Source organism: Cinclus cinclus, chromosome 2 (assembly GCF_963662255.1).
Source record: "Cinclus cinclus chromosome 2, bCinCin1.1, whole genome shotgun sequence".
Lineage (NCBI taxonomy): Eukaryota > Metazoa > Chordata > Aves > Passeriformes > Cinclidae > Cinclus > Cinclus cinclus.
Genome location: NC_085047.1, coordinates 92,039,714 through 92,051,038, shown reverse-complemented (window position 1 = coordinate 92,051,038; position 11,325 = coordinate 92,039,714). Strand labels below are relative to the sequence as shown.

The following is an 11,325-nucleotide window of genomic DNA, read 5'->3' as shown; positions in this document are numbered from 1 at the left end:
GGAATGAAGAAATCTCAATTTGTGGGATAGGGGAAAGCCATGCTTCACAAGGAATGAATAGAGCTTGGAGTGCAGTTTGAGAAGAATGGTGCTGTTAAAAGGTGAGGCTTTCCACAGTAGTTGATGCATAGGGACCATGAAACCCCACACAGTGCTCCTGTGGTCTTTCCTCCTTTCCCCAACTGGAAGGAGAGGATTTGGCCACGAGAGGGCTCTGTATGGACAAGAAAGCAATTTCCAGACTCCCGGCCCCAGCAAGAGGGGTGCAGACTTTGGAACGGCCCAGTATCTTCCCCTGTCAAAGAAGTCTATTCGTGGATGTCTTTACAAGTGTTTTTCCTCAAACTTTTAGGGACACAGGCATGGGAGAATTGCACTACAGCTGCTCTATCTCACACTGCATAGATCAAGTGCTAGTGCAAACCACTGATTGTTCTCTTGCCCTGCACGTTGCTGTATTTGAGTTCCTTAAGTGAGAACAGTGAGGAAAAAGATGCTTGTATTCCAGCCACTGACTGGCAGTCAGGACTCCCATCACCTATTTTACTCTCTACACCAAGGAACAGGCTTTGACAAATTAAATTAATTTATTTTGTACAAATGGTAATGGTGTCACAGTTAATACAGTAATACATAATTTTATACATCGTTCTGCTTTTAATATTACAAAATTCCCTGGGACTATTTTTTTTAAAAGGAGGGTCCTGACATTGATCACATTTTAGTCTGAAGATATCTTAATCCTTAAAAAATAAAAACAACACACCACCAACAAACAATAACAGAACCACCAGTTCCAGATATCAAATCTGACATACAGTACAAAGTGTTAACACACTTACTTGAAAGGCAGGAAAAATTGGTCAAGTGTCAATTAATTCATGGAAAGTTTAAAGTGTGTTTTAATCAGTGCAAATAGAGGAATGTGTCAATTGCTGTAGTATCTGACCATCTGGTTACATCTGGCACGTTATCCCTGAGAAAGCAACTTCTCCCTGCAAGTCTCTCGGAGTTTGTTGATTGTTGCCATGGATAAGCTTCCAGGATCAGTGAATATTTTCTGACGACAAACGAAGAAAATTCTTAGTTAAAATGCTGGCTTTGGACAGCATGCTAGAATTCTCACATATTCTCTGAGGTGTGAAATCCCTGCTTCCGTGTCCATTCTGGGAAATTGCTCACTGCTCTTTGGCCTTCCTGTAACAGGGTAACTTCATCTACTGAGCTGTAAACACACAGTAAACCTGCAGCTCATACCTAGTGCAGGAGATTACACAAAAGCAGCAATAGAAAATCTGGTTTGAATGTGTGTCCAGTTGAGATTATTTTAGATGGCAGGTGGTAGAAAATGACATATTTAGAGCATATTAAACTGTCCTGGGTACTGTGACAAAGCACCAGTGTGCTTCCTACATGGTGCTAGCAGAGGTGGTTCAGGCTCTGGAACACAAAGAAACCAGTGTCTTCCTACTGCAAAAAATCAGTTTTAATCCCTCAAGACACTGCCTTTGCTCCTCTTCTCTACCAGGCTTTCCAGGAGAGTAATGGATATGGATGTAAGAACTTGATGTATTCTGAATGCCATCACACATCTTCAACTATTTTTTTTTCCTTTTGTTTTCCCTTGTTGTTCAAGAACAATACATTTGTTTCCACTACTTCACCTAGAACTTCTGAGTGAACAAAACTGTGAAGCAAAGCTACAGGTTTATGCACTTCAAGCTACAGTTAAGGTGTGTGGGTACCTCAGTTCTCTGGAGCTGTTAAATGACAGCTCTAGAGATGAGAGTGTAATTGAATCAGTTCAGAACAGCTTTCTGGTAAAGAAACCTTCAAACTAAAAACAAAGGTTATCTTCTGGGGAAGGAGACATAAAGATACCTGTCATCACCTCTACTGGTACTAACACCTCTCCTGCTGAAAAAAAAACCCAACCCAACAAACATGCAAACTCAAAAGTACATGTTTCAAAGTTACAGAAGAACCTGGCCTAAATTGTTTATCAAACTGCCTTCATTCAAACTTCCCCATTGCTGTGGTAAATAACAGCTAAAATTCTTCTACTCAGGGTAACTGCAATAAAACGATGGTTGATTTTCTAAAAATAGCTGGTGTAAAATTTAACACAATTAAAGAGGGGAGAAGGAAGTCCTTCAAGGACAAGTGTTAGCATCACCCTCTGAACAGGTGTTCTTAAGGCAGTTAACATTTAATAAAATTCTTATTCTAAACTGTTTATGGAATGGAAAAAATCCCTCAAACATCTCCCTTCTAAATTAAACCTGTACCTGTGATTAATTAAAAGACTTAAAAGTGTCAGTAAATTAAGCTAATCTTTCTTCTATATGAACAATAGTGAAAGTTAGTATAAATGACATCCTACCGTGACTGACCTATGCAGAGAGATGTGCCAGAGCATGAAAGACTTTGGGGGGTGAATGTCACCCTCTAAGACATGGTTTTGTGCACACTGAGCAAACAATGCTAGTGGAGTTGACCAAGTGATTTATGACAGATATGTTCCTATCACTTGTTTTGCAGCTACCACCTTTTATGTTTCCATTTTCCTGAATCTAGTGTTTTATACTGATGTGGCACCCACTGTATTAGTAATTTAAACTAATAACTCTCTGATTGCAGACTGTCATAGCACTTGGACATTCAGCTTCATGGGTTTTTGTCTGGAAATGGGAACCTGCTGCTACCATCTTGTTCTAAACAGAATGCTGTGTGTTTGGGCACTACCTTTATCAGTGTAAGCTTAAAATTCACTTCTTGCTTATTCTGCAGTACTGTATTTACAGTTCAGCTGAAAAAAAGCACAGAATCAATAACCATAGTTCCTTGGAAAAATGCACGACAATTATTTTCTCATCAGACTTCCTGCCTTAACTGGTGAAAAGGGGCAAAAAAGAATTTTCTTCTCTGGATGATAGATAATGCAGATGGATTGGTCTATATATGTAATTAGATTATTATTAGCTATTAAATATATTATTAAATTGATAATAATTATTAAATATAAATTATTAACATATTTATTTGAAAAGTTTGAGTTTCTTATTTGAAAAACAATCCTAACAGCTATGTTTCTCCTAACTGTATCCATCGTTTGCTCAGTGAAAGAGATTTCTAAGTCAGGCTTGGTTTTAATTTGGAATGACTAAAGCTGCCGAGAATTTACCTGCATGAAGCTGTGACACTCTGTTACAAATGTTCCTTTGGTGATCTGCTTAAATTTATCACAGATGTCAGGGAAATTCGTGGCTTCCAAAATAAAAGCTTGGTTTTGCTTAATCAATGTTAAGGCCACACGGAAGATGATCTTTGACCCTTCATAGAATAAACAATCCCATATTCGGAGCACAGTCTGCGGGAAAGGAGAGAATTCAGATTAACCTTGATTTCCAGTAACCCATTATTACTAAAGCAGTACAAATGAAATAATTAGGGGTGTAGTAAGAGAACTTTATGTTACCAATTACCTCCACTGGAAGAATGTCAATGAACAGGCATATAAACCAGCGTGACACCACTAGGGTCCACATGACTCCATGTCTTTCCATCAGCTCTGCCACAGCTGGAACTTTCATTTTCACAAGTTCTCCAAGAACTTCCTGATCAGTTTTCAGGCCCAACATTGCAGGACTGTAATAATCTTGGAGAAAAGAAATCAGAACTCAGGAATCTGTGCACATGATCTTTTCATGAAATTGAAGAGAATGTCCTCTGCAGCTGAATGTATAAAGCCACGCTGAGCCTAGGAATCCTAAGGTGAAGTAAATTATCCACAGCATGAAGGTCTCTGCACTGTGGTCATAGAGTTCTGCTCTCAGCTAAAGCTGATCCCTCTGCACAAACACTTCATGCCTACTGAAGTATCTTCTTTCTCTTTGATGTTTTTTGGCAACTCATTCTTCCTTCACAAGGAAGGATGGTCTAGGTGTTTTTTCACCACTAGCTTAAACTACAAAAGTGTTACTAATACTTAAACGGTTCAATATAACCACTACCGCCTTCCTGTGTGGAGGGGCTGGACAACTCCCAGTCCACACAACACCCGGACAGGTAGCAAAAAACCCAAACCACCACAATAACCTGTAGCCTTTAGACCATGCCCAGTCGAACTGGAAATGCAAATTCCCCAGAGCATGAGCTGTTCAGGACTGCTAGAGGCCAGATCCTCCCCATCTTCTAAAGGTGTGACAGCCATTAAGGCAGGAGTTTTTCTCTCCTTTCTCTGAGCCAAGAAAATCCCACTTTTCGTAGAATAATTCTGAAAGGAAATAAATGACAGATCCATCCCCTCAGGCAACATCTCTTCCTACTTAATTTACCTGCAAGGCAGGGATTGAAATAAGACCTACATTCCTGCACTTCTGGTCACTGCAGTAACTGGTAAAGTCACAATTAAGAACAACAGAGCGCTCCCTGGCTGTCAGTCTGCAGCCTGTCAGTCAGGGTAAGCATTTTCATTACCAAGGTGTGCCGGCTGAATAACGAGTATCTCAACTCTATAAACAAGACCTTCGGGTATATTTAAGGGAAGAAAAATATGTTGTTTCAATTAATAAGTATTCAAATGCCCTAGTATGACTCAAGAATTACACAGATGTTTAACAAATTTGTATTTTGGGTTTATATGTTGACAGAAACATTTAAGCTGGACTTGGCCACTCCAGTCCTGGGAAGAAACTTTTGATAGTTCACAAACGCTTTGCTGACAAGACCTATGTTATTAACTTTTGTTTATGGAAAGAAACCAGTGGTAACACAAATTCCTTTCTATGCATTTCTGTCCTTCAATGATTCTGGAAAGCTGCAGTTCAGGTTTCTCTCTTACATGGTTTCTGCCATTGTCCCCAGACACATAGCACAGTGTGTCCACAGAATGGTTCATATAAAGGTGAAGGAATCAGAGCAAAGTCTATTTGCCTGAAATAATTCTAATAAAACCTCCCAGTGTCACAAGTAAGTTTAAAAATATCCAAACTATGCAGTACATGGATAACCACTTGTATTTCTGTAATTTCACAAGAGCAGTTAAATATTCCACTCTTTCCTGTGCCAATGGTTTTCCTGAACAGGCTTGTCATCCCATGAGCTATTTGCTCTACATTTGCTCTGTCCAAACTCTAGAACATCTACAGGAGTTTTTAATGGTACTGCAGAGCATCACATCCAGTCTTTAGGAGCTAGCTTTCTGTCCAGGATCTTGTTCCCCCTGAAGAGTGAGATGTAAAATTCCTCTACAGACCTAAGAGTCACTGCCACTCACATGTATTCTTTAACCATCTGCCTTTCAGTTCTTTGCAGGGAAAACTCCAACAGTTAAAACACAAGTAACCCCATGGAAAAGTGTACTGAAAACACACCATGACCTGAGAGCAAACACAAAACCCTCTCTTCTGTTGTATTAGTGCTGTGCTCATTTTTGAGCTGGATTGCAGTAGCATTAATTGGCTGGGTACATATTTTTTTTTTTAAATGATGGTTAATGCAAGTGAAATCTAATCACATCTCAAATAACAAGTAACAGAGTAAGCCTTTTCCCTTTCCTATCCTTCCTCCTCCTCTCATACATTCACAAACCATTTTTTTTCCTCTTTATTTGTGCTTCTGAAATGTGAGTACTGAAAACTTCGTCAGGTTACCACTGGCAAATGTCCTCAGGAAGAAGGACAGCAGTACACTCACTCTCCTCTGCTGCAATCATCTGATACACTGAAACCAACAGCAGCTGCTATTTTTAATCTGTACAGCAAAGTAAATGTCAGGATCTCAAGAACACAACTAGACACCTACCCAGCTCTTTGAGAACTGGGAAGCAAAAAGTTAACAGACAGTAAACATGGTTATGTCACTCCACAAATTACTGAAGCAGCCAGGAAGCTTTGGTGTAAATTAAAATTTCATTCAAGTCTGTTAGATTGTACTACTGGACAGAGAGGAAAAAAGGATCCATTCATCTATCTGGGGCAGCCCCCTGCTGTTCCTCGTGGAGCAGGAGCAGCTCCCATGTGCCCTGGTACACAGCACTGCAATGTTCAGCCCAGCGCTGCTGCAGAGCCAGTGGCAGGAGTGTTTAACCATTTATGCAAATGCCAGTAACTGAGTAGCAGAGGTTTTCAGGATATTAGCTGCCAGTTCACAACACAAGTTAGGTTAAAAGAATTTGCACTCAAGATATTTTACATGTAATTATTATGTGTTAATTATAGCTCATGTGAATATTATTTATAATTACATATAATTAATATGTAATTATACTTTTCTATTTATTTTTCCTGTATATATATGCTTTTCTACATAAATGTATGTATGTATATAAAATTAGCTTCTCAAATTAGGAAAGCCACATTTCCAAATCCTTCGGAAACATTCCTGGAGGACCTCATTTCTGCAAAACTTAGCCACAGATCACCTATAAGGAACACCTTTCACAGTCCACATCTGGTTTCACTAGGTAAAACGATTTTGTAACTTGGTTCAGTGCCTAAGTGCTTGGTAACATTTAACATACATGGCTCTCCTATTCCCTTCTTATTTACTAGGGATTCCCAGCCATTAAGCCCTCTGAAAATGTCCCCTCAGCAAAAATCCTGCAGCTCTCCCTTGCTGCAAATGCCTCACTGTGTGCCCTACTTTCCTAATATTTTATAATTGGCTGCTCTGCCCAGAAGTCAAAATATCCTTGTTTATAACCAAGTCTACACAAGCCTACCTCTCCCCCACACCACAAAGCTGTTTTTCACAAAATACAGCGCAATTACTTTTACTCATCTACCACTGAAACACATTAGCTTTATATTCCTTATATATCTTTACAAATTATTTAAAATTTCTAGATTTGCATGATCCCCATTTAATTAGCATCTTCATTATTTTTCCCTTCTCAGTAGTCTGGCAAAATACTGTGCAATTGATGACTCAGAACAAACCTGAGTCAGCAACTGATCCCAATCTACCACTTACTAATTAAAAAAAATAGGCTAACTATATTGTGTATTTGTTGATCTAGGTGGTTTATAGGAATGTCGTCTGACAAAATATCATTCCCCTGAAAAAAACACATAGCCAGGTTGTTTCCTTTATTTCTTCAAATGGTCAAATGGAAGTAATAATTTTCAGGTGATCACACACTATATTATTTTTCATCACATTTTCTGGAAGGCAACAAATGAGATATTGTATTATTAATTGATTACTAAATTCCAGAACAATATCTAGATGAAAATCAAGTTTCTCAATATGCAACTTGGCATTTTCAAGTGCTTTTGTCAACTGATCCAAGGCTTTCTGTACTTTCTCTCAGCTTTCCCTTTGTTGCTTTACCTGTGTGCTTTGCCCAGTCTGTTGTTCCAAGTATCTGCCTATGGATTTTGGATGCTTGCTGAGTTTAGGAGTGCCCGAGAATGTAACAGAGGGCCATGTGGGCAGCATCCCACATGGACTTCATCCTGATCCTTCCTCATCAAAGTCCTGACCCTGAACAGCAGTGTAGCCCTGTGGCTCTGTTGGTATCATCAGCTTCTTCCTCTTGGAGTCAAGCATCAAACAGGAAAAACCAGCTTGACCAGTTGCTAGCTACTTTATTGCTACTGTACAACACAGGTGACCACATGAAGGGACTTCTTTCCTTGTTCAAAGGGCTTTTGGTTACTTACACTGCACTGCCTGTGGCATACAGTCACTGAGCTGGAAACCTGTCCTGGCATAGGCATTCCTAACACTACATTTTATTGTCTCCCTGTCACAAGAGTTAACACATCTCTGAACCTAACCAGAATATCCAGGACTAAGACATAACTGGCTGCTTGTGCTCCAGAGCAGTAATAAGATTTGTAGGAAATAAGGATAAAGCTTGTACGGACTCTATGACCTTGTTCTCTGTTACAAAAAGATTAAGAGGTTCCAAAAATAAAAAGTTTAAGAAGCAATACTCTTATAGTCTTAAATTATTTCTAGAAGTCAAGAGCTACAGAAGTTAAAAAGAAAAATTCCTTCCAGTCTGTTGTGCCCATGTCAGGTTAAATATACATATTCCTAGTGGAACTAAATTTCTAAGTGTTACAAAAATACCCCAAACAAGACCTCAGCTCTGCTGCTTATCTTCCAGCATTTCTATTATTTCAAGAGCCTACACAGCCCAGCCTGGGACAGAATGTTTTGTCTTGGAGATCCAAACCAACTGGAAAGTTAAAAACTGGCTGGTTTAACTTTTCTCACAGACTAAGCAATGCAAAGTATTTTATTCACAGGAATATATTTATAATGTCCATGAGAAGTGGGGTGGGTGTGTATATGTGACATGATGATAATGTTCTGTCTCCTCCCATAGTAGCAGAAATAGTTCATTTTCATACCACCAAGCAACATTCAAGAATCTCTCCTTGCTGAAGATACCATTTGCTACCAGACCTCACTGGAATCCAAGAGGGAAGTAGAGCAGGCAAGAAAATTCAGAGCTTGCCACAAACAGAACTTCATGAAAAGCACTCAGTTCTACATTTCCTACATTTCAAATCAAACCCAAAACAGATTCCATGATGTGCATCTGTGATCTGGAGGGGGGGAGGAGGGGTGGAAATAAAAATATAACTTTTGTGTCTTCCAAGTATCTACATCCTAAGCCTTATAATAAAAGCTGAACAACCTATATTTGGGAAGAAATCAGGAAGCCACAACAGGAAAAGGAGGAAACCCAAGAGTACTGCCAGTTCTTTTTGAAGTATCAGGCCAGAGTGACCCCTGCAGGTGTTCTGGCAAGAGTGATATCCCGCAGATATGTGGTTAAATGGCAAGCTAAAACCTCTTAACTACTATATGTTTAAAACACAAATTCCTAGTTTTCCAGGGAACAAAAAAAACATCTAACCAACCAAGCAACCCCAACAGGCTCAAGCTGTATTTTATCTCTTCCTTCAAACTAAACTGACTGAGAACTACTGTCCTGAACTCACACCACAACCAACATCAGCTGTACCATTCACAATTGAACATTAGTTGTAAGTATACATAAGGAAACCAAATTTATTTTGGATGGCAGTACTATCTTAAAAATAGGAATGCAAGTATTTTATAGGTCCTTATTGGTTGAGATTACACAAAATTTAGAGTAATATATCTTGAGAAATTACTTACTATTAACACCTTTCCAGCAAGCACAAAAAGGCAGTATTTGTTTCTACATAATGCCATCTGCCTGTATTCATCTTTTGTTTCTGGTCCCAGATTTGGAAAATAGATCCCAGGGAGCTGAAAGAGCCTTTGGTTTCCCATTTCACAGAGCACAGTGGGCTTCTGAGCAGATGTAGTAGCTACCTGCCATTTGGAAACTGAAGAAGGATGCTTGTTCATTAGAAAGACAATGGAGAGGCAGGCAAAGATGTCAGCCTTGCAGACATTACAGACAGCAGAGATGAAATACAAAGAAACAAAAACTTCATGTGTAGCCCCTCAGAGAAATGAACTGAAGTTAGCAGCATATTGGAAAACACAAATACAACTTTCAGACATCCTAGTTACACAGAATGAAACTGGCTATGTTAATTATTTATTTACATACCAGCTGTTATGTGGTGCTCAATGGAAACATTTGTGTCATTTAAAACTAGTCCAGCTTGAAGTTATAGATACCAAACCACTCTCATACAGCTTAGACACAACTGAGCAGAACACTGTTGGCCAGCTCTCCTCTCTTCCCTCTCTCCCCTCTTCATATCTGCTGGAACAGCTCCGTTTGTCGATTGTGGTTTTTTTCACAGTATCACTGAGCTGACAGACACCAACAGACAGTACACACACAATATTCCCCACTCAATTTCCAAGCAGCCTGGCCTGACTCCAGTCTCTGCACCCCATGAACTGTGCCTGTCTAAAGAGTTGCATGCTTTGGAGAAGTCTGCAGCTTATGGGGCTGATGATGATCCCAGGAGCCAAGGCTTTTAACTCACAGAACCCTTTGACAGACTTTTATCACCTATTTCCTCAAAGCAGAGGAAATTCAAGAACAAGTATTGAAAACTACAACTGCTTATCATGCCTGTTGAGGAAACAAACTTTTAAAATAATAATAAAAAAAAAGCTTACAACTGTGTAATGAGTCGTAATGACTGATTACTTCAGCTGAATAAGGATTCCTGGATCTGTTTTTAATTCCATAGCGTTAGAAAGAATAGGTATTTTATCAGTTGACTGCACTGGCAAGATTATTCTTAACACCTCAGCACAAAACACAGCTGAGATATACTCTCATGCTTAAGAGGAACCCCAGTGTTATATTTTCCTCAGGTCTTCACAAGAATGCTACAGTTGCACCATAGAGACCACTGAGCAGAGCACATTACTTGAGACTGGGACAGAAACCTTAAAAGAGAGCTGGGCCAACATGTATGGCTCTCATCTGGCACTGGAAAAAGGAAACCAATCTAACACTTCGGTCTGAATAGAAGGGGAATGAAAGCCACAATCCTCTTATTTCAAGCTTGAAGAAGCTAACAAGAGAATTAATTTTATACTTGAAGCAGTAGGTTTTAGAACTGTAAGATAAATGAGACTTCTCCACTAGCCATAAACTGACATCACAGTAAAGTACTCCAGTCTTCTGAACATGAACACATGAAATGCAACCAAAGCTGCATTTTCTAAGCATCTCTCTCAAAGGTAGACAAAAATTACCACTGTACATGATTTTCTTAATTTAATTTCCTTTACTCCCAAAGCACATCTTACACCAACACATTCTTTATGTTGCCACCTATGCTGAATGTGCATTATATTATAATTTGAAATGGTGTCAAAGCCTGCTGTCAGTGTTTCTTTCTACTATGACATATTTTTGAAAACCCAACACTTAATGGAGCTGAACTTTTGAAAAAAACCCTCAATTTTGCAGTATCTTAAATTGCAAATATACTAAATCCAGAGCAAACACATCTTAGCTCAGAAAAAGGCAAAGCAATCCTTGGATATATTCACTACTGAAGAGAGAGTATCACCTCTGATTATAACATTAGCAAAACTGAGAAAACTCATAACATTAGAAACATAACTCAAAACATTACAAAACTGCACCCAGCTCTGATATTTACAATTCAGGCAGAAAGCTGAAGAACTGGAAATGACATGAAAGAAATGGTTATAAATCCTACTTAGAAAAACGGAGTTCTGTAAGGAACCTCTGTTATTTGTAGCATTAAAGAAAAATTAAAAGCAAAATTAACCACTTCATAGAGAAAACATACCAGGCATTGTGGGCTTTTCAATATAATAGGAGAAAGTCTTAAAAAAAAAAAAAAAAAAGCAGTAACTGCAAATTAGGAC

The 11,325-nt window shown here is 38.9% G+C and overlaps 1 protein-coding gene across 2 annotated transcripts in view; it reads right to left on the bottom strand.

Annotated features, from left to right (window-relative positions):
* Positions 1–568: 568 nt before the first annotated feature.
* Positions 569–11,325, bottom strand: part of GRTP1 (growth hormone regulated TBC protein 1) — a 34,846-nt gene continuing 24,089 nt past the window's right edge. For both annotated transcript variants that reach the window (XM_062487973.1, XM_062487974.1), the window contains exons 6-8: positions 3,486–3,658; positions 3,185–3,370; positions 569–1,060 (exon numbers count right to left, since the gene is read on the bottom strand). In XM_062487973.1, coding sequence (XP_062343957.1) covers positions 971–1,060; positions 3,185–3,370; positions 3,486–3,658 — 449 coding nt within the window. In that variant the 3' untranslated portion in view covers positions 569–970. The remainder of the gene's footprint in view (positions 1,061–3,184; positions 3,371–3,485; positions 3,659–11,325) is intronic.